The sequence below is a fragment of the Lipotes vexillifer genome, unplaced genomic scaffold (assembly GCF_000442215.2).
Source record: "Lipotes vexillifer unplaced genomic scaffold, Lipotes_vexillifer_v1.1 scaffold466, whole genome shotgun sequence".
In the NCBI taxonomy this organism is placed as follows: domain Eukaryota; kingdom Metazoa; phylum Chordata; class Mammalia; order Artiodactyla; family Lipotidae; genus Lipotes; species Lipotes vexillifer.
Genome location: NW_006796103.1, coordinates 1,025,308 through 1,048,981, shown reverse-complemented (window position 1 = coordinate 1,048,981; position 23,674 = coordinate 1,025,308). Strand labels below are relative to the sequence as shown.

Here is a 23,674-nt window from a genome sequence, read left to right as displayed (position 1 = left end):
TGTCTAAGTGGAAGTCCTCAGTGTCCTAAAAATTTAGCCGTGAGCTGAGGATGGGGGATGTAGCCTTTTCTGTCTGTTCTGTGAATAAGCATGGAGAGCTGAGCCACCTGCCCAAGCCACTATTTCAGGTTGTTTGTGTGGAAAGACCAAAATAGTCTGTTTAATCTATTTAATAGTTACATCCTTTCTTTATCAGTAAAATAGCTAAACATTCTTCAAAGTAGGCTGTTTGAATTCAAACCATTGGCTGGCTGGCCATCACTTTGAGATAGGTTGCCTACTGTTTACTTCTCTCCTACCTGCTCAAGTTTGCTTTGGAGAATAGAATCGCTACATCATCACTCCATTTTCTGATGAACCGAAAAATTAGTTCAAGAGCATAAAGTTTTTGTAGGAAAAGGCTTTCCACGCCTGACATACCACTACACACTTTGAAAACATAATTTTTAGTTGAAAAATTTCTAGGACAGGAATTAAGAAATCTCCTTTTGTTGAACTTTGAAGAGATACAGTCTGTGACCTAGAAAATGCTCTGCTGTGGTAAGATGTTGTGACACAGGCTCGACCCGTTGCGTAGATGTGAATCAACAGATGAGTTTAGGGTGGGCGTTCTGTCTGCAAACAGATCCCCTTCCTGACTGACTAAGAATGAGTGTGCTTCACGTAGTGGCCATACTTCTCAAAAACAGTTTTACCTCTTTATCGTAATTTCTCTAACGTAGACTATATTTAGTCACATTTTATAAAATTCAGAAAATCCAAGAGGGTATACAGCAAAAGCCAGTTAATTTTCCTCCCTGGAGGTCACTGATGTTTTACGTCTTTTAACTTTAACTTCCAGAGATAATAACTTCCAGACGTAACCTATACCTGCAGTCTACCACACACATGCTCAACATGCATATGCATACATACATACATGTGTGCACATAGAATATACCCACACAAGTGCATGTGCACAGGCACGTGGGCATGCATGCACACACGTGGGCACCCCTGTGTCTCCCTCTAATCTGTAACCCACAGCACCCTGCACATGCTCTTCTGCACCTTACAGTGGGTCAGAACAGAAAGCCCGTGCTCAGCCATCCCTCTGGCCGCAGTGCCTGGGCCGGCTAGACCACACTGTGCTTCATAAAGATGAACTAATGTAGACGCAAGCAACACACACATCCCTGGAGGGGACCTGGTCTTAGATAACAAGATGGGCACACACACACTTTCATATATTGGAAGGTGCTGCAAATATCATATGTTTTGACTCCCCCCTATGTTTTCTGTTAGCTGTCCACCAGCTAACCAGATCAGGCTCAAGCCTGGGCCAGCATCTGTGACTGTGAGAACACAATTTTTCAATAGGTTAAAAGTGATTTTTAAAAATAATTTTTATTATACAAATAAACACATTCACTTTAAAAATATAAAATGTCACATATATGGTTAGAGTCACTCTACTTGAAATTGGTCTGTACACTCTCTCTCATGCACTCACCTCTCTGTCTCTGTCTCTAAGTAGCAATGACTACCAGCCACCTCATCAAAACTCAGAGCCACTTGTTAAATTGGTTTTGCACAATCAAACCTCACCATTGTTAAGTCTTCCTGGGTCAAAATAAGTTCTGATCAGCTCTTGGGAACAATTATTTTGTTGCAAAGCCAACAAGAGTCCTCTTTTACTTTATTTGTTTAAATTACAAATGGACACGTTGCCAACACTAAAAGGTGCCCCATAGAAATAGCTTGGTGTTCATAGGTGACAAATCCTAATGTTTATGTAGCTTTTGGAATCTGGAGGCAGTAAAACAAAAGTGCCACTTCAAACAGGTATTTGCTTTTCACTCTTGCCTGGCATGACCATGCAGGCACCCTGTCTTCCCAGGTGTCTTCCCAGGCTTGGTGAGACCAGCCTGTGGGCCATGGCAGTCTTGTCTGTGCCCCCATGTGCAGGCAGCTCCTTCCACCCAGGCTGGGTTTGATGGCCAATCTGGGCTGATCTTGGGTGAGGCTGGCCTCTTGGGGGGCTGCCTTGGGCCGTGGAGTCTCCGGGTCCCCCTTTTATGGCCTCTCTGTGGGGCAGGCACCTTGTCCGCCCCATTTTCCAACCACGTTACACCTGGGCCTGTGAAGTGAGGGGCTAGATTTGGACCCAGGTCTTCCTACTTCAGGCTCTTTGCTGTGGTGAGTGGAGGTGGTCAGGGTCCTGAGACCTCCCTCCCCCACTCTAAAACTCAGGTGGTAATTCCTTCCTCCGCATGACTGTAGCTTTTCCTCACTTGGACATTCCATCTGGTGCCTTTGAAGAGCTGAAAGTGCTCACTTTCAAGGCCAGGTCAGGTGCCAGATGAGGTCCCTATCTGTAAGCCGGTGGAAGTTGTCCTGCCTACAGAGGATGGTGCCAGGTACCCACCTGGGATCCATGGTGGCCCATGGTGAGCACCAACAGATGTCAGGCAGTGTGTGGGCAGGCTGCCAGGGCCATTGCTGGGTGGTACAATTACAGCCCCCTGTACCGTTCTTTAGTTGATTTTTAAAAATGACACACATTATGTATGTGATCTAGAAATGTAACCAAGTCTTTGTTTTACAGAAGAAAACACAAGGACAAGCTATCCCATGTTTGCGTTCCCTGAGACTTGCTGGAGTGCTGTGGGGGTGATGTTTGGGGGTGCCTGCTTTAAGCTGTGCTTTTGTCCTCCTTCCCCAGCGGACAGCACGTTTGACAGTGGCCAGGGCTCCACGGTGTATTCGGACTCGCAGAGCAGCCAGCAGAGCGTTGTGCTGGGCTCGCTGGCGGATGGAGTGCAGCCCCCCGCCCAGTGTGTGTGCAGCCCCCCTGTGAGCGTGAGTGACGGGCCTGTCCTGCCACATAGCCTGCCCTCACTGGGGGCCTACCAGCAGCCTGCCGTGGTGAGTCAGCCCACCCCTTCTGGCCAGAGTTCCTGTCCACATGGACTAGAGTCTGTGATGGTCCATCTAGTCGGTGCTGGCCTGTTGTCAGTTCCCAGCCATGCAAAAGCAGGCCCGTGGGAGGTCCATCCTTGCCAGTAACTGCAGGGCTGCAGGCTGGAGCAGCCTATGGTGTACCCTGAAAGACCTGCCAGATGAGAAAATACTGGAAACAGAGCCCAGTGACACCCAGTGCTTGCAAAGCTGTGATAAACCTGGCAAGGTCCTGCCCTGTGACTGACGCTGGGCCTGAAAAGTTACTTCTGACTGTTGCAAAGGTGACAGAAAAGCATCATTTATAGTAATGAAACCTTTGATTTTATCTTAGTGTCTAGCTTCACTGAGGGAGTGTTAAGTATCTCCTGGCATTTCTCCACCACATATCATGCAGCCATTAAAAGTTAGAGGTATGGAAACGACCAAATCACGGGAAGCATTTTCAGTGATGTTTGAGAAGTAGGATTGAAAGGGCCTCATGCTTATTTATGCCTGTGGAATAATTTGTTAAATGAGATGGAAATTGCTAGATGAGGGAGTCACATTTAGCATTTGTTTTTTTATTTTGATTTTTTTTAATGTTAAAGAAAGCAAAACAATTGCTTGCTTCCCAGTCCCAAATGGTCAGTCCCAGAGAAGTTGCCCTTGAGCCAGGCTGTGGAGAGGGGTCCAGAGAGAGATTTAGATGCCCCTCAGGCCCAGAAGTGGTCAGGGCCAGTGCCCCTGCCCGAAGAGCCACAACAAAAATTAATTAATTAATTAATAAACTCCTACCCCCAACATCTTCTTAAAAAAAAAAAAATGTAAGATATAGAGGAGGACATGGAAACAAGGATGAACTCAAAAGCACGTCACAGACCCACCAGAATTGTTTCTGGAAGATTATAAAGATGCAGAAAAACTAAAATAATTTTTAAAAGGATAAAATATAGCGTCTCCTACCTCGCGTTACAGTGGCTCCCAACATGCTGTCACATGTGCTCTCACTCCATGCTCACGTGTGCTTTCAATCATGCACTCTCACACTGTGGCTGCCTTTTGGGGCTGCTGAGGGCCGGGCCCCAGCCTTTCTGGCCACCTCTGTCTCTCTTCCCTCCCCTCCTGACTGCTCAGGCTCAGAAAGTCCCTTTGGAAAAGCAGTTGAAACATTTGCCTCTGCTGACTGGAACCCAGTATTCATTTGCAGTTTGACTCGTTTCACAAAATTAAGTGAAATATGATTTTAGAGCAGGAAGAGTTCATTTATGAGAAGGCCACCTGCTTCTCAGAGCAGTGGTTCTTGGTTTTACATCACCTATGCTAGGGCTGAGCCAGAACCTTCCACTGGCCCTCATTGCCTCTAGGGCAGGGTCATACTTTCCCTGGCCACACAGTGTGCTCTCCACCCAGGTCCCTGCAGCACTGCCCCTGTCCTAGTTTTGGCTCACAGGCCAGGATGCCCGTGCACAGGTAGGTCGAGGGTCTGGCCAGGATGCACCCAAAATTGGCTGGAGTGTTCTCTCCCATCTTTTGCCTATTTATGCAAACAAAAACACCTTGGACAGAAGGGGTCCCCAGGGTGCACTGAGGGCTCCTGGGGAGGGTTGCCATGGTGATTTGCCCCTGGGACCCAGGGAAGAAGTGGCACAGATGGTGGAGTCAGGAGTATAAGCCGCTCCTCTGAGGCCTTCAGGCTGCCTGAGCTCCTGACTCCCGCTGGGCTAGGGATTGCGGCTCTAGGAACATGTGCACAGGTGACTCATTCCGCCCTGTGGCTTCAAGTGAATGCAAAGGAGAGGTTCCATTCTACCCCATGCTGCTTTTCATAAAGCGTTTACTGCAGAAGATGAAATGAGTGATAATGGTTTTGGAAATCACGTGTTTCATCTAGAAAACAAGTGAGAGAACTTTCTGATGTCGATGTGCTCTCAGCTTCAGAAGTCATCTCTGTGTTTTTTTCCATAGCTCTCACCTGCTTCTTGCATCCCCAGTATTTTGAAGTAAATCCTAGACAGAAAGATGTTTTGCCCCAGGATATTTCAGTCTATATCTCTTCAGGATCAAGACTCTGAAAACAAAACCCAGTACCATTATTGCACCTAAAAATGAACAAGTTAGCAGCTGTTCTTAATAGCATCAAACATCCAATACTTAGATTTCTGACTCTTTCCTAGTCCATGTCTATGCTGTGCTTGGCGGTGAGGGCTCACGTCTGTGGCCTTGTTTCTTTCCTGATGGGTGAGTCATGGGAGACTCGCAGCTCTTCAGGGCACCCCTCTCTCCAGCTCTGTCCCACGTTTTATTCCCACGTTTCCATATTCTGTTTGTGATTATATCCACATGTATACATTTTATATAGTCCTATAAACAAGACAGGTATGCCTTTTTATCTTTCCCTCATTTAATGTCATAACAAGCGTTTTCCAAGTTTCCACAAATCTCTTTTAATGATCTTTTCTCACAGCATGATATTCTGTGGAGCTGAAGTTCTAGGACATTCCCTGGTTGGGAGGTGTGGCTGTTCTTGGTTTAGGGACCCCCCACACCTTGCTTCTGCTGCATCATGTTCCTAGGAAAGGGTCCCTGGCAGGATGGCAGGCACGGGGAGTGAGAGATAGGTCCCTGAAGATGGTGAGTGTGTACTTGGCAGGGCTCCTTAGGACAGCTCCTGAGTGTGGCTCTGGGTGCTTTTTGCAGCCTGGCCTGTCGGTGGCCTCCATCCCGCCCCCCACCCGCCCTCTGCTCCCACAGCAGCCTTTTCCAGAGCCGGCCATGAGCTTCGCCCCTGGGCTGCCACCGCCCAGTGCCCCTGTGCCGACAGGCCCAGGCCAGCCCACACCCCCTGCCCACCAGGTGAGTGCTGGCTGCCCCTCTTTATGGGTACCATGGGTGCCTCGGTCTCCCCAGGCCCTGCCCGTCTGTATTGGCTGGCCTGAGCCCAGTGTCTGTGAGCCTCCTGGCAGGTCCAGGCCCCCTATATGCCTTCTCTGCAGTTCCCCAGGGTCCAGGGTGTCGATGGGAGTGGGGGTGGGTCTCTCGTGTCTGTGGAGTTCAGGGTTCCACAGCACTCAGAAGGCCCCCGTTGCACATAATGGTCCTCCCAGATCTGTGTGTCCCGGGCTCCAGCCTGGGTGTTTGAACATGTGTGTGGGTATGTGTATGTGTGCATGTGTGTGAGTTGATTTTTTTGTTGTGTCTAAGTACATAGGTGTATTTCAGGAGGACACTGGTCTAAGAGAAGCCCCTCTCTCTTTCTAGCCTCCTCACCTGACCCAGCCGGTACCCCTGCCACAGGTCCTGGCCCCACAGCCTATGGGCCCTCTCCAGCCGGTGGCCCCCAACCTGCCTCCATACCTGGCTCCAACCTCCCAGGTGGTGGCCCCTGCTCAACTGAAGCCCCTCCAGATGCCTCCGGCGCCCCTGCAGCCACTTGCTCAAGTCCCTCCACAGGTACCTCTCTGTCCCCTGCCCTACAGCCTCACCTTCTCACCCAGCCTGGTTGGCTGTTCCTTGTCCTCAGGGCACACAGGTCCCTCAAGAGAGAGACACTCCCTGATGACAGGGTGGCTGGGCTGCCGTGCTCTCCTGCCTTTGACTTCTGCCCCAGATGCATCTAGGATGGGGAATGGTTTAGTCCAGAGTCAGACCAGAGAAGCCAGGATAGGGCTGTGAGCACGTAGCTATAGTCACCGTCCTCCACGGAGCTACTCGAGGCTGTGCTGACCATGGATTCTTGGGAGTCCAGGGGACAGCTGAGCAGCTTGCCAACTACAAAGAAGACTTGACTGTAAAAGTGACTTCTGATGCCCGTCTTCGGGGGAGCATCACGTGACCAGTATCACTTGATAGCACGTGGTTGATGCTTGGGTGCTGTCACTCAGGCTAATGCTGTCAGTGGTCACACATGTTACCAGTGAACCTTGATCACGGGACGGCTTTCATTTCATGGATCCCATTACAGTGTGTTGGCAGAGCTAGGATGGGAAGTGAAGCTGTGAGTGTTCCTGCGGTTTATAGGCACCACCCAGAATGTTCTTTCTTTTTTTGTGATCCGCGGGCCTCTCACTGTTGTGGCCTCCCCCATTGCGGGGCACAGGCTCCGGACGCGCAGGATCAGCAGACATGGCTCACGGGCCCAGCCACTCTGCGGCATGTGGGATCTTCCCAGACCGGGGCACGAACCCGTGTCCCCCTGCATCGGCAGGCGGACTCTCAACCACCGCGCCACCAGGGAAGCCCCAGAATGTTCTTTCATGTCAGCAGTTGCCTGTCACCAGCCTTGTCCTCATTACTCCTGCATTGGAGTCACTTTCAGCATCTAGTTAACCCACCACCTTGCTCCCGGTGGTCGGGGCATTTAGTTGCTTTTCAAATACACAGAGGTCAATTTGCATATTTTCGCTGTCTTATGATTACACAAAGGCACATATTATGCAATGCTCATGTGCCCGCAACCAGAAAAGCTTTATTTTAGAGAGAACTGTCTGCTGAAATGTTTGAAGTGCTAGATCCACGAGATGTCTCCAGGATGGAAGAGCAGACACTGAAGGTTCCAGAGCTCTGCTGTTGTGAGATGCTGCTCTCTCCCAGGATGCATGGCACAGGGGCATTTGGCCAGCAAGGAGGGGCTGGAAGATATGCTTTCCTTGAGATAACCTGTTGAAGAATTTGGTCTCAGTGTGAATTTATACAGATTGGAGGGAATCAGGCAAAGTAATTTCAGATGTTTGGGGCCAGTCCGGTAGCTCTGGCAGTCCTGGTCTTTCTGAATGAGAACATGCCAAAGCTGTGAATCTGATGGTCACTGTTGTAACCCCTGATGTCCTTGCAGTCACCTAGCAGTAGCCTCAGAGTGGCCCAGCCTGAGCCCCTTTGAGGTGGTACTGAAGGTGGGGCTGTCTTGAAGGTCATGTCTGTACCCCACACCCTTCTGAGGCCTCCTGCCTTTCCTTCTGTTTGATGGTATCATACACTTGGTTCCATTTAAATTGGGTTTGTTTTTGTTCCCTTCCATAGAAGCTACACAAAAGTGTGTTAGGGGCAGAAGCTGTGGGTGATGTGGACCCTCTCACCCAGTGCAGATGTGCTGCAGGCACAGCCAAGTCTTGGTAGGGCTGACATGCTTGTTCTCTTTCAGATGCCTCCACTTCCTGTTGTCCCCCCCATCGCTCCACTGGCCACAGTCGACAGCCTCCCTGCAGCCCTTCCTGACCTGCCAGCCACCAGTGGGCCCGCCGTGCCTCCCCCCTCTCAGTATTTCTCTCCGGCTGTCATCTTGCCAAGCCTCCCACTCAGTGCCACCACTGCTCCCCTGCCCACGTCACCGGCCCTGCCTCTGCAGACAGTCAAGCTGCCCCACCCTGCAGGGGCACCACTGGCCGTGCCATGCCAGACCATTGTGCCAAACGTGGCGGCCACTGCTACTGGCATCCCTTTGCTGGCTGTGGCTCCACAGGGTGTGCCTGCCCTGTCCATTCACCCCACTGTGGCCCAGCTCCCTGCCCAGCCTGTGTACCCGGCGGCCTTTCCGCAGATGGTGCCCAGCGACGTCCCACCTTCTCCCCTCCATGCAGCGCAGAATGTGCGGGCTGCCCCTCCCCACCCGGCACCCCCCATGCTGCCACAACCCCACAAGCCAAGTGTTGCCCGCCTTGCCGAGCAGGCTGCTCCGGCCGCCAGTGCTGGGAGTCAGGTAACCCACCTGCTGGCCAGGGCCCACCCTCTAGGCACTGGGAGACCCCTTAGCACACGAGGAGTTCATGGACCTCTGCTCCTTCTCAGCACCTTGACCCCAGTAGCAGAGTGGGAATGGACAAGCAGGCAGCTCTGTCCCATGGCGGCAGCGTCTCATCCAGCATGGGGGGTGTCTGCTGCCTCCTGTCGCCTCCCAGCACGTGTTAGGAGCCTTGGGGATTGGGGTGGCTAGAAGCTCCACTCTTGGTTCCTTCCCAAGTATCAGTAGCAGCTGCTTGTGGTGGGGGGGCTCCTGGCCCTTGGCCACTGGGCATTGTGGCACCTGCCTTCACCTGGATAGGGTTGGCAGTCTCGGTGCAGCTGTGTCAGCAGCTCCGTGGACGCTGGAGAGGCTCACACTGCCTGTCTTGTTGCCTGTCAAAGTAAAGTAGGCGGGTAACCCCCATCTCAGCAACTGGGAAATGAGGCACATGGGGTTCTGACGGGGTCTGTTGGTTGTGGACTGGGCAGTGCTGGGTGTACATGGGTTACTGGTTCCAAGGCAGTCATGGCAGACAAGGATGATGTCTCAGAATCAGGTGGGGACCATGGGCAGCTTGTTGGGCTGACAGTGAAGGGATACAGGGACATGTATCCTGCTGGCTGGGTGGACCTCCCTGTGGCTCCACACACCTGTGCAGCCCATGCGTGTTTTGGAGTTCCAGGGCAGTTATCCACCCTTACATGAGGAGAGGAGCTGGCGTGGGGCTCTCACCTTGTGGGGGGCTCTCACCTTGGGGAGGCTCTCACCTGGGCATCCCCCCACCTAGGGGGCCTCTTACTTGGGAGCCCTCCCACCTCAGGGCCTCTTACCTGGGTGCCCTCCAACCTGGCCACCCTCCCACCTGGCCCCACCCTGGCTCTAAGCCTCAACAGCTTTGTGCCCGTTGGGCGTGTCCTTTGCCGTTTGAGCTCAGGCTCCTGCCCTTTTGATTTTGTCATGAAGATTCATCCTGAAAGTGTGCTAAGGGGCCAGGTGTCCCCCTAGCTCATTTTGTACTGAATCCATTCTAGAGTAAGGCACTATGTTGTAAGTATGCACAGATTCTCCTGGATGTTTCTCCCTGATTGCTAGAAGGGATTTGTACGCGGAGAAGGAAGGGACGATTTTCATTGACCAATAGGCTGGTGTTTGTTTGAAAACCAGTGTGAGGAGGTGCATCAGTCCAGTGCCTTGACTGAGCAGGCACCTCCCTGGTCTGTTACTTGGAGTAACACTGACTCGGGTCAGGGCCATTTGGGGAAAGCCAAGGGCCGAGTGGAGGCCTGGGGGTCTGTGGTGTCATTGCTGGGCCCGTGCCTTATGCCACATGCTGGCCTGGCACACTTTGGCACTGGGTTGTTGGCTCAGCCAGTGGCTGGAGAAGGTGCTGGGTGCTTAGAGGTCACAGGCCAGGCCTGGTGGCCTCTCTGTGGTCTGGCTGGCAGAGGGTCTGGAGTTTATTGATGAGCTTGTCTGGCCGCCCAGAGGCTTCCCTGTGCTGAGGGAAGAGACTTCCCTGAATGCACCAGCTGGGGTGTCTTTCCAGGAGAGAGGGCTCCTTGGCTAGGCTGTGGCTTTCGCATCTTACCCCACATACCACGTGTCTTATTGGTCTCATACCAGCAGGCCCAGTGGCGGGTCATTCCCATTCCCAAGCTCAACCCCGAACTGGAGCCCTTTCAGGCCGGGGCTTCTGCCTGTCTTAGCCTTCCCCCACGACAGCTTTTCAAGAGGGAACAGTAGGGAATCTGGTCCAGCTCCTGAGTCACCCCATGGAAGGCCTAGGTCCACAGTCCCTCTTGCCATGGCTGGGATTGGAATGCAGGGTGTTTTTTTTTGTTGTTGTTTGTTTTTTGCGGTACGCGGGCCTCTCACTGTTGTGGCCTCTCCCGTTGCGGAGCACAGGCCCCGGACGCGCAGGCCCAGCGGCCACGGCTCACGGGCCCAGCCGCTCCGCAGCATGGGGCATCTTCCTGGACTGGGGCACGAACCCGTGTCCCCTGCATCGGCAGGCGGACTCTCAACCACTGTGCCACCAGGGAAGCCCCGGAATGCAGGTTTTGACCTGACAGGAGGCTTGGATGGAGTAGCGTGGTGGCCTGGCCCTGTAGGGTGGTGGCAGGGAGCCCAGATAGGTACTAAGTGTATGCCATACTTACAGCTTCTCTGCCTGACTCAGCTAGAAGTTCAGAGATGAAGTGCAGTTTTAGGTTTGATTTTATACAGATGGGGACATGAGAGTGTCTGTTCTTGTTTGTTTCATTAAATCTGCATACAAACATTCCTGGATTTGTCTGTGGGGTGTGGGTGGATGGAGAGGGATGTCTGCATTTCCTGCTCACCTGCCTGGATGGTGGAAGTGCCTGCTTTGGTCCAGGACCCTCAGGAAATGCAATGGCCCGCCCCCCAATTGCATCCCTGTCCTCTGTGCCCCCAGATCCTGCTTGGTCACCCGCCTCCATATGCCGTGGACGTCACCACCCAGGTCCCCACAGTGCCCGCGCCTGCTGCCGTTCTCTCCCCACCTCTGCCAGAAGTGCTGCCGCCTACTGCCCCTGAGCTCCTGCCTCAGCTCCCCGGCTCCCTGGCTCCCACAGTGATGGCGGCTGCTCAGAGCTTGCCTGTCCAGACCACTGCGCTCCTGCCACCTGCTAACCTGCCACTGCCCAGCGGGCCTGGGATCACTGGTCCCTGCCCAGCCGTTCAGCTGACAGTGGAGCTGCCCCCGGAGGTGTGTGGCCCTCCCCTTGGGGCTCAGCCCCCATTCCGTCACCCTGATCCCAGCACCACGGCAGCTCTCCTGTGCCGTGACCTTGGGTCTCAGCCCTAGAAGTTGGGGATGCTCTTGGGAAGGTGGAAGCATGTGCTCAGGGACACCATGGGTGCTGTTCTTATCTTCCTCTGCTGTCCCTGGATGTCACTCTTTAATCACACATCCAGCTGGAGACCGTGATTTTTACACATGGATTCAGAGTGCTTTTCTTTGGAGGCGATGGGAAGGCCTGTGACAATTCTTCCTGGGCCATGTGCTCCCTCATGGGGATGATCAAAGTGGGTTAGCGTGTTTGGAAAGGGGGTGGCCCCAGCTTTTAGAAATCTGCTTGGCTCCAAGCGTTAACATAAAAACCCTCACTCCTGCCACCCTGTGTGGTTTGCTTGCTGCAGTCAGAAGGAAGCGGGTGGCGGGCTGGGCTGTGGAGGTGAGGAGACAGGAGACTGATGCGGCTGTGTCGCGGGGGAATGGATATGACCTGTCCTCCTTCCCATGGTTTTATTTCAGGAGCAGGCCTCGCAGGACAAGCAGCCAAGCCTCCCTCAGAGCTGTGAGAGGTAATGGCACACTTTGCCCTCACGTGTCAGGGCTTCTAACAATGTCGCTCATTTCCAAGTCTGACGTGGTGGAGCTTCAGGTAGCTCCTCTGGGGTCTTTGTCAGGGCTTGTTGGTAGTCAGATACTCCCAGTTGTGTTCTGGGTCCTCGTGCTGGTCTGTAATGCTGAGGACCTTCTAGAAGGGAGAGGCTGCGGACAGAGAGTCAGCAGGTCTGGGGACCGTGGGGAGGCCTGGAGGGCAGGGCAGAGTCCAGCCCACATCCTGGGTCTCCCAGCACCTCAGGCATGGAGAATGTTGCATTTGGGGAGGGAACTGGTTACAGGAAGTGACCATGTGTCCCACCCTTCTGGTAATGCCAGCACCAAACGTGGTGTTCCGCAAACTCTCCTCAAATCCTACAACAGCTCCATCTGGTTGGCGTGTTCCCCTTGCTGTTGAACAGATGGGGGAACCGAGGCACGGGGGAGGATTGTGTCTTAATCCTGACATTTACTGTAAGCCGAATAAGCCTGATTAACAGGCCAGGAGCAGAGAGGACCTAGGTCCTGGGTCAGAAAGGCCATGTGTTCTCTACGACTCCAACACTGCTTAGGACAGATGTTACAGGGGGAGAAGGGGCAGCGGGCTCAGGGGTCTCTCTCCTGGGCATGGCCAGCTTTAGACTCTCTAGGTTTTCCAGGTGAGCACACCCAGACAGTAAAGCTTCTGGCTGTTTCCCAAAAAGCCAAGTTTCCGATGTGAGGCAGGCTTGCAGGCCCTTCCCTTGGGTACTGTAACATTCTTGGTTTTTGTCTAGCTATGGAGGTTCTGACGTCACTTCTGGAAGAGAGATGAGTGACAGCTGTGAAGGTGCATTTGGTGGGGGGAAGCTGGAAGGCAAGGCCGCTCGGAAACATCACCGCAGGTCCACGCGTGCACGCTCCCGCCAGGAGAGAGCCAGCCGGCCCCGGCTGACCATCCTGAATGTGAGTAGCCAGGCAGAATGGGCCGGCAAGACAGGGCTGGCTAGGCACGGTCTCCTCCCTGGTCTCACTGCCTGAGTGTACTGTAGGTGTGCAACACGGGTGACAAGATGGTGGAGTGCCAGCTGGAGACACACAACCACAAGATGGTGACGTTCAAGTTCGACCTGGATGGGGATGCACCTGACGAGATTGCTACCTACATGGTGAGGCTAGGTGTCCTGCCTGGTCAGATGAGTCAGTGGCCCTTCCCCTGGGACTGTGAGGCTGTCTCCCCGTGTCCTTTGGGCGCATGCCTGCCAACCCCACTGAGGAGAATATTGGTTGCCAGCCTTACCTGTCCTCCCGCCTCTGTAGGTGGCTGCCTCTTGTGGGCAGCACTGGCCCATCACCTGGAGGGCCTGCTTCTCAAGCTGTGGCTTCTCTTGCTGAACCATGCAGCCCTGATGTTGGGAACTGGGCTCCCTGGCTGTCTCCCCTCTTGGGCTTAGTCCAGAGTAGAAGTCAAGCAAATCAATCAGTGAAGACCCAGTGTGGCCAGTGGCCTGGGGCATATCCCCACCAGCAGGGTTGCATGTGCTGTTGCAGGTAGAGCACGACTTCATCCTGCAGGCTGAGCGGGAGACATTCATTGAGCAGATGAAGGACGTCATGGACAAGGCAGAGGACATGCTCAGTGAGGACACGGATGTGGACCGTGGCTCTGACCCTGGGGTGAGCCCGCCGCACCTCAGCACTTGTGGCCTGGGTTCTGGGGAGGTAAGTCCCGGGTAAGAGGTCCCAGGAGGGTCTGGGCCTGCTTATCCCCCAGCTCCAGGCTCTGTGAGTACAACACTATGATGTCACCTGCTGGAGGAGCCTGTAGGCCATGCAGTGTTGGGTGAGGTGGCTGGGAGGGTGGGCGCCTTCAGTTCAGTTAGAAATGTCCGAGCTCCTGAGGCCCCTCAGATGGTTTGAGGCAGTGCTGTGCTCTGAAGGAAGTTCTTGTTCCACGCAGTCTGCTGAGTTCTGATCCTTTACCTCCTTCAGGAGAGTCGCCAACCCCAAGCGAATGCCCTGGTGTATCAGCAAAATGGTATGTCTCCTTTCAAGGCTACACCTGCCAATCAGACATGCATTTGGAGGAGGCATATCTGTCATTGTCCCTTCTCTGCCTTCCAGCAGGCATTTGATAAGAGCCCCACAATGAGCATATTGTATGGGGTTTTGGCCACCACATGGGGCGGGTGCTGGAGTGTGTGGTGAGCGTGCCCCCATCTGGGGACAGCTGCCCTGTCTGAGGAGCCATATCTGGCCTGTGTTGGGATGGAGCATTGTGTGGACTCACTGCTGTCTGCTGGTCCCCCAGCCAGCATTACCCCTTCAGTGATGCACCACAGGTGTCCTGGGACATAAGCCTGTGCTGGGGGGACTTGTGAGAGCCTCTGCCAGTGAGGACCCCCTGAGTGGGTTGCACATCCTCCCCACTGGTGTGAGAGGAGTTCCCCCAATCCCTATACGGCAGGTCTGGTGCTGGTGGAGAGGGGTCACGCCAGCCTTGGGAGAAACCTGCTCACTCTCACCAGCTGTTTTTGCCCTGCCTCTTAGTCCTTCACACTGGGAAGAGGTGGTTTATCATCTGTCCAGTGGCTGAGCATCCAGCAGCAGAGGCCCCCGAATCTTCACCCCCACTTCCTCTGAGCTCCCTGCAGCCAGACACCAGCCAAGGTATGAGCAGCCAGAACCCCTCAAACCTTCCTCGTTGATAATTCGGTGTGCCTACCGTGTATTGCTCCACATCACCTCATTGTCCTCAGCCTGGCTTTACCTGTGCTCATGTTTTGCCAGCATGTGCTGTGTGCCCAGCAAAGTGCAAGGGCCTCACCCTGCACTGTTGCCCCAAAATGCAGAGCAGTCTGTGGGGCTGTGTCCTTGTCTGTATCCCTGTCCTAGTTTTCCACCAAATGAGCCAAGTCAAGGTGGCACTTAGGCTTGGGCCTGCCAGTTACCTTCACAGTGCAGGTGAGGCACATGGGCTGCACAGGTGTGTGCTGAAAGGGCTCTGCACTTGCCCTTTCTTACCAGTATTGTTGTGGGAAAAAGTCTCAAGGAAAATCAGAAAACATTTTGATATGGACAAGAATGAAAATACAACATATTAAAATATGTGGGATGCAGCTAAAACAGTAATTAAAGGGAAATTTATAGCACTAACTGGTTAGATGAAGAAAGAGATCTCAAATCAGTATCCCAAGCTTTCATTTTGAGAAATTAGGAAAACTAGAACAAAATCCAAAGCAAGCAGAAGGAAGGAAATAAAGAGCAGAAATCAATGAAATTTGAGACAAAAACAATAATAAAAACAATGAAACCAAAAACTGATTCTTTGAAAAGAATTAATAAAATGATTAACTTCTTGTAAGACTGACAAAGAAAAAGACACAAAATACCAATATCAGGAGCAAAAAAAGGAGACCACTACAGATCCTGAGTAAAAGGATACTAGTCATGGAATACTATGAACAAACCTGCACACATAAATTTGACAACTTAGATGAAACAGACTAATTCTGAAAGCCACAAACTACTAAAACTCATCCAAGGTGGAATAGATAACCTGAATACTCCTATTAACAAGATTGAATTTGCATCAAAAAGTCTCCCAAAGGAATTTTCTAGGCCCAGATAGTTTCACTGGTGAATTCTATCAAACATTTAATAAAGGAAATAACACCAATTCTATACAGTCTCATCCAGAAAATGGAAGAGGACAGAACACTTCTCAAATAATTTTATGAAGCCAGCGTCACCCTTATATCAAAACCACACAAAGGCAGTACAAAAAAAGAGGGACAGATGCTAATCTTTCAAGGATATAGAGGGGGAAAAAAACACTCAATAAAATATCAAAAAGTCAAATCTAGAAATTTATAAAAAAAGTAATATGCCATAACAAAGTGGAGTATATCCTGGGAAGGCAATATTCAAAAATCAGTTAATTCACCATATAATGTCAATGGGAATTTCCTTTCTCTACAAAGGGAAAGATACATGATCATATCAGTTGATACAGAAAAAGTATTTGACAAAATACAACATCCATTTATGATAAAAATGCTCAGCAAACTAGTGAGAAAAGGGAACATCCTCAAACTGATAAAGGGCATCTACAGAAAACTGACAGCTAGCATCATATTTAGTGGTGAAAAGCTAAATGTGTTTTCCCTGAGATTGGGATCAAGGCATAGATGTCCACTCTCTCTATTCCTATTCAACATCACACTAGAAATCTTAGATTCCAGATGGGCAAGAAACAGAAATAAAAGGCATGTGGATTGAAAAGGAAGAAATAAAACTGTCTCTGCAGCTAATATGATTTTATGTGGAAAAAATCACAAGCATTCTTAACAACAGACAACTCTTAGAACAAGTAAGAGAGTTTAGCAAGATCACAGGATATATAATCAACAACAACCATAACTATATTTCTATGCTGACAGTGAACAATTAAAAACTAAAATTTTGAAAGAATACTATTTACAGTGGCTCAAAAAAAAAGATAATAGCTATAAATGTAACAAAACATATACAGAATCTGTATGGTGAAAACTACAAAATATTGATGAAATGGATTAGAGATGACCTAAATAAATGGAGAAACATTCTATGTTTATGGATTGGAAGACTCAACATAGTAAAATGTCAGTTCTTCCCAAACTGATATATAGATTTAATGCAATACCAATAAAATTTCAAACAGGATAATTTTTGCAGATATAGGCAGTCTGACTCTAAAATTGATATGGAAGTACAAAGGTAATTTAAATAGCTAAAGCAGTTTTGAAAAAGGAGAATGAAGTTGGAGGCATCACACTACTCAGTATTAAGGCTTATTTTAATGTTACAGTAATCCAGAAAGCTCAGTATTGGCAAAGGGATTGGCACATAGATAAGTGGAAAAGAATAGAAAGCCCAGAAATATATCCATAGAAATACGGCCATTTGATTTTTTGACAAAGATGCAAAAGCAATTCTATGTAGAAAGGATAGTCTTTTCAATAAATGGTGTTGGACTAGTTGCTTATACATATGCAATAATTGAACCTTGACCTATGCCTGACATCTTATATAATAATTAACTCAAAATTCATTGTATATCCAAATATAAAATGTAAAACTATAACTTTTAGAAAAAAACATTGGAGAAAAACTTTTGTGACCTGAGCCAGGGAGTCCTTAGATCTAACACCAAAAGCATAACCCATAAAAGAAGAAAATGGATAAATCAGACATCATCAAAATAAAACTCTTTTGCTCTGTGAAGACCACTGTTAAGAGAATGAAAAGACAATCTGCAGACTGGGAGAAAATAATTGCAAATTACATATTCAGCACAGTATTTGTTCCTGAAATATATAAAGAATTCTCAAAACTCATCAGTAAGGAAACAAAGAACTCAACTAAAAAATGGACAATGGACTTGAACAGACACTTCCTTAAAGAGAACATAAGGATAGCAGTTAGGCACATTAAAAAAAATTAATGTCATTGACTACCAGGGAAATGCAAATAAAAGCCATAGTGAAGGATCATCACACACTTGTGAGAATGGCTAAGCTAACACTACTAAGTTTTGGTGTGGATATGGAGCAACTGGATCTCTCATGTTAGTGGGAATGCAAAATGGTATAGCTATTCTGGAAAATAGTTGAGCATTTTAAAAATAAGAGATATACTTAGTATATGACAACAATTTCAATCCTCAGTATTTATCCAGGAGAAATAAAAAATCATGTTCAGTAAACACATATATAAGTGGTTATAGCAATTCAGTTGCCTAATTGCCCAAACTGGAAACAACCCAAATATCCTGCAGTGGGTGAATGGAAAAACAAACTATGGTGCTTTGAAAAAGAAACAACTATTGACACATGCAACAGTATGAGTGAACCCCAAAGGCTTACTGAGTGAAAGAAGCCAGTCTCAAAAGGCTACATACTGTATAATCCCATTTATAATGACATTCTCAAAAAAACTATAGATAGAGAACAGATCAGTGTTTGCAAGGAGTCAGAGGTAGGGGGAGAATGTGAGTATAAAGGGATAAACCAATGACATTGTTTTGGGGGGATTGAATTGTTTTGTATTGATTATGGTAATAATTCTATGGATATATGGTGCTAACGTTCTCAGAACTCTACACCTAAAGAAAAACTCCATTTTACTGTATGATAATTTAAAAAGTGAAAAACAATTATATATATATATATATATATATATATATATATATATAATATATATGTTGATAATGAGGCAAGATAACATGAAAGGAAAGCAGCAGCAACAACAGACAATAAAAGAAACCCTCAGACTTCTACTTTAGGCCAAGATGTATAATAGGCACTGGATTTATTTTCCCTCAAAACAACTAAAAAATCATGCAAAATATATGAAAGAATGTTTTTTAAGACTTTGAACATAAGGCAGTGAAGGACATTGATCCCTGAAAAAATTCTAAGATCATTTCAGCTGACTGCACTGAGAAAGTTTTCACATCCCAGAGCATGGAGGGAGGGACCCAGGTAGAGCTCAGCAGACTACCTGTGGTGAGGAGACTGACCTGAGAGTCTGAGAAAGCCCAAGGGCAAGAGTTTGCTGGATAGAGTTCTGGAGAGGAGAGAGCAGCACAAAGAGAAAAGTCTGTGGAATGACAGAGGATCCCCCTTGATTATTTTGTAGAGTAATGTATGTGAGGAAACTAGCCAATGCCAGGAAATGAAGTACCCCAAAGGATTAGAGGGAATGGTACTAAAGCTCATATGGACCAGAATGTCTGTTCCTACCAGTTAGCTGGAAGGACTTATAATTCAAGGGACATTAGGTAGAGTACTGAAAAGGGCCTTGCCTCAGTTGTGGGGAATAATTAGCCCTAGACTTAAGAACAGGATCTGAAAATATCAAGCCACAGTAGCTTAACTGCATCCCACAACAAAGAATGTTTCTAGGAATACAAATTCATACTGTACCCAAGAAGGCAAATTTTACATTGTCTGGTATCCAATCAAAATTACCAGGCAGGACAATATGAGAAAAATTCCTCATTCTAATGAACCCATAGCTGACACAGTTGTAAGAATTAGCAGACAAGCACATTAATACAGTTACTACAACTGTATTCCATATGTCCAAAAAACTATAGGAAATAGGAAAGAAATGTAATTTACCATATTGATAAATTAGGAAAGACAATTCATAAGATTATCTCAATAAATGCAGGGGCTTCCCTGGTGGTGCAGTTGTTGAGAGTCCGCCTGCCGATGCAGGGGACACGGGTTCGTGCCCGGTCCAGGAAGATCCCACGTGCCGCGGAGCGGCTGGGCCCGTGAGCCATGGCCGCTGGGCCTGCACGTCCGGAGCCTGTGCTCCGCAACGGGAGAGGCCACAACAGTGAGAGGCCCGCGTACCACAAAACAAAGAGAAAAAAGAAATGCAGAAAAGGAATTTCACAAAATTCAACAGCTATAAACATCCTTAGCAAACTCTATATGAACTCTATAGGGTTAAACCTGATAAGGTATATGTAAGACCTGAGAACTACAAAACAATGTGGGTGGAAACCAAAGAAGACCTAAAGAAGTACCCTATTCATGGGTCAGAAGACACAGTATTGTTACAGAGTTAATTCTTTCTCAGTTAATCAATAAATTTTATGCAGCTGCCACAAGAATCCCAGTTTTTTTCTAGCAATTGAAAAGCCAACCCTGTGAAAATGTAAAAGCCATTGGAATTTGGAAATAAGAGAAGTAGATTGGAATGCTAACACTAGCTGATTTCAGGAATTATTATAAAACCATAGTGATCAAGACTGTGTGGTATTGGTATAAATACAGATAAATAGATCAATGGAATAAAATAGAGTCCAGAAATAGACCCACACACATAGAGACACTTAATTTTTTATAAACATTCAAAGGACATTCAGTGAAGAGAGGACAATCTTTTCAGTCTTAGGACTATTGATCATTCATATGTGAAAAATGAATATCCATACTTAAGACTATACAAAAATCAACTCAAAATGGTATGTAAACCTAAATGTAAAACTGAAAACAATGAAACTTACAGTAGGATACACAGGAGAATGTTTGTGTGACCTTGGGTTAGATAGAGATGTCTTAGATATAGCACCAAAGCATGATCTGCAAAAGAAAAAAATTGGTAAATTAATTAAATTCAAACAGCAAGGGAATGAAAATAGAAACCAGAGACTAGGTGAAAATATTTGTTAACCATATATGCAATAAAGGACTTGTGTCCAGATAATATGAGGAACTCTCAAAATGCAGTGAGAAGAAAATAAACAAGCTAACAAAAATATTCGAACAGACACTTCACCTAAGATTTGTGGGTACCAAATAAGTATATGAAAAGGTAATTATTCAGTAAGAAGCTGCAACTTAAAATCTCAAGAGGATACCACTACACACCTATTAAAATAGCTAAAATTTAAAAGACCAAGTGTTGCTGAGTATGTGGGGGAATTGAAACTCTTATACACTGTATAAAATGGAAAACAGCTGGAGAACCTTGGAAAACAATTTGGTAATGTCTTTTAAAAATAAACATACAAGTGCCATAGGATCTAGTTATTCTGCTCCTTGGTATGTATCCAAGAGAAATGAAAGCAGATGTCCATACAGACACTTACACAGCATGTTCATAGCAGCTTTATTTATAATAGCCAGAACATGAACAGAAAAACATATTGTGATTTATCCATACCGTATAACACTACTCTGCAATAAAAAGGAATGAACAACTGATATAGTATGGGTGATTCTCAGAATACGTCAGTGAAAGATGCCAAACAAAAAATTAATGCACGCTACATGATTGCATTTATGTAAAAGGCTAGAAAATGCAGACTAATTTATAGGGATGGAAAACAGACGAGTGGTTGTCCGGGAATGAGGTTGTGGTAGGAAAGGAAGGGAGGTATAGATTACAAGGTTCATGAAGAAATAGTTGGGAGAATGATGGACATATACATTATATTGATGGTGGTGAAAGTTTTGCTTATATGCCTGTGTCAATACTTACAAACTCTACACTATAAATATGTACAATTCATTGCGTGTCAGTTATACTTCAACATAGTGGTTAAAAACCAAACAACTGTTACAAAGAAAGCTAACTCTCAGGGGCTCCAGATAGTGGAGTTACCAGACAGATAACTGCTTACTTAGTGTTAAAATAAATAAATGACTAGAGTGAAACTTTTGGCAGAGAATTGGAAAGTATACGAAGAAAACCAAACCAAAAAATTCACCCTTCAAAAACAAACTCAAATGGAAGTTCTGGAGCTGAAAGTTACAGTAGTTAAGATTAAGACCTCACTGGATAGCTTGTACACTGCTGGAGAGAGAATTAGCAAACTAAGGTAACTTAAAAGAAAATACTTAAGGTAGAATAATGATATCAAAACTGATGAAAAACAAAAGAGGAGCTAAGGAATGTAGGGGTTACTATGAGATAGTTAAACATATATAAATTGGAGTCCTAGAAAGTAGAAGAATGAGACAAAATCAAGTTTTAGGAGGTAATGCAGAGAATTGAAAGGCATTAAGACACAAATTCAAGAAGCCCTCCAAACTCTGAGAGAGAGAAAAACTACACTTAACTATATTATAGTTAAAGTACTGAATACCAAAAGCAGACCAAAGAATTTAAAGGATGCTAGTACTGATTTGGACAGCTCCCATCTCACTAGATACAGTGTTTGCCAGTAGACCAAGGAATACTGCTATCCTCAAAGTGCTAAAGAAAATAAGCATAAACCTTGAATCTCTACCTGGTGGTATCGTCCTACATAATATGAAATGAAGAATAAAGGGATTTATCACCTGCATATTTCAAACGAAGATATACCAGGGGGGATATTTTTAGGCAAAACAACAGTGACCCCAGATGGAGGGTCAGAAATACAGGAAGGAATAAAAGTAATGGAATTATAAACACATTGGCAGGTCTAAAGGAATGTCGACTGTATAAAAACATAATGTCTTATGAGATTTGAAATATATTTGTTGGGTTAAAATATATGAAAATAAGGGCATATTTATCAAGGGGAGGGAATTGTACTCATAGGGCTCCTGGGTTCTTGCACTGTAGGGGAAGAGGGTCGAAATCAAGAATGTATATTGTAGTCTATAGAATACCCTTGTAAGAGTTGTAAAATAATAGATAACTTTCACACTCATGGGGAATGGGTGGATGGGGGAGAATTTTTACAAAACAAAAGGCAAAGAAGGAGAGAAAAAGAAACATTGAACATGATGAAAATATAGAAAGTCATTAGTAAGATGGTAGTTTTAACCCCAACAAATGAGTAATTAAATTAAATGTAAATGAAATAAATATCAAAGGTTGTCAAAATGTGAAAGAGAACAAACCAATAACAAAGGCGTACGACTATAAAAGGTGAAGAGTAAAGAGCATGCTGATACTAACCTAAAGAAAGCTAGAATAGATCTTTTCTTTTTCTTCTCTCTTTTTTTTTTTTCTGCACTGTGGCATGTGGGATCTTAGTTCCCCAACCAGAGATCGAACCTGTGCCCCTTGCAGTGGAAGTGCAGAGTCTTAACCACTGGACCACCAGGGAAGTCCCATAGAGTAGATCTTTTTATATCAGACAGATAGGCTTTAAGACAAAAAAGTAATGGTGAAAGATTCAGCTTTCCAGGAAGATCAAGTAATTCTATATTTGCATGTCTTTTAATAACACAGCCTCAAAATAGATAAAGCAAAAATTAACACAACTAAATGAAAAAATAGAGTAATCTATAATCATCATGGGAGTTTTAACTTTTAGAATGGGAAGACAAAAACAAATAAGGATATAAAGGATTTCAGCAATAGAATTAGCAGTCTTGTTCTATATGTAGGACACCCAACAGCTGAAGAATGCACATTTTTTCAAGTCCACAAAGAATATTTTAAAATTAGCCATATGCAGGACACAAAGCAAATCCCAAATTAAAAAGGATCAAAATTGCTCAATGCATGTTCTCTAACTACAGTTGGCAGTAAGCTAGAATTTGAAAACAAGAAGATACCTAAAGTCTCCACATATATGACAGTTAAGAATTGCATCTATAATATCTCATGAAGCAAAGAAGAAATTATAGTGGAAATTGAGAAAATATGCTGAATTATAATGATATGAAAATCATGCAAATGAAAATATTACTTATCAAAACATGTGGGTTGCAGTTAAATCTATATTTTGCAGAAACTTTGCTGCCTCAAATGTCCATACTAGAAAGGCAACAAGGCTAAAAATCGACAAAGTATATCCACTGTAAAAAGTTAGAAAGAGAAGAGAAAATTGAATGCAGTTAAAAGGAAGAAATAAAACAAATAAATGCCTGAATTAATGAAATATAAAATAAATATACAATAGAGTGTCAACAAAGCTTAAAGCTGGTTCTTTGAAGTGGCAAATAAAATTGGTGAGCCCCTGGTGATACTGACTGCAGGAAAGAGAGAAGGCACAATCAATATCAGGAATGAAAAAGAGGGACATTGCTACAATCTGACAAACATTAAGAAAAAGATAGGGGCTTCCCTGGTGGCGCAGTGGTTGAGAGTCTGCCTGCTGATGCAGGGGACACGGGTTCGTGCCCCGGTCTGGGAAGATCCCACATGCCGCGGTGCGGCTGGGCCCGTGAGCCATGGCCGCTGAGCCTGTGCATCCAGAGCCT

General features: G+C 46.8%; 1 protein-coding gene across 1 annotated transcript in view; it reads left to right on the top strand.

Annotated features, from left to right (window-relative positions):
* The window catches only part of WNK2 (WNK lysine deficient protein kinase 2), a 157,241-nt gene that overhangs the window by 59,534 nt on the left and 74,033 nt on the right, over positions 1-23,674 (top strand). The window contains exons 8-18 of the mRNA XM_007468161.1: positions 2,705-2,907; positions 5,620-5,775; positions 6,181-6,372; positions 8,060-8,614; positions 11,076-11,369; positions 11,919-11,968; positions 12,767-12,935; positions 13,022-13,138; positions 13,521-13,691; positions 13,962-14,007; positions 14,520-14,639. Coding sequence (XP_007468223.1) covers positions 2,705-2,907; positions 5,620-5,775; positions 6,181-6,372; positions 8,060-8,614; positions 11,076-11,369; positions 11,919-11,968; positions 12,767-12,935; positions 13,022-13,138; positions 13,521-13,691; positions 13,962-14,007; positions 14,520-14,639 — 2,073 coding nt within the window. The remainder of the gene's footprint in view (positions 1-2,704; positions 2,908-5,619; positions 5,776-6,180; positions 6,373-8,059; positions 8,615-11,075; positions 11,370-11,918; positions 11,969-12,766; positions 12,936-13,021; positions 13,139-13,520; positions 13,692-13,961; positions 14,008-14,519; positions 14,640-23,674) is intronic.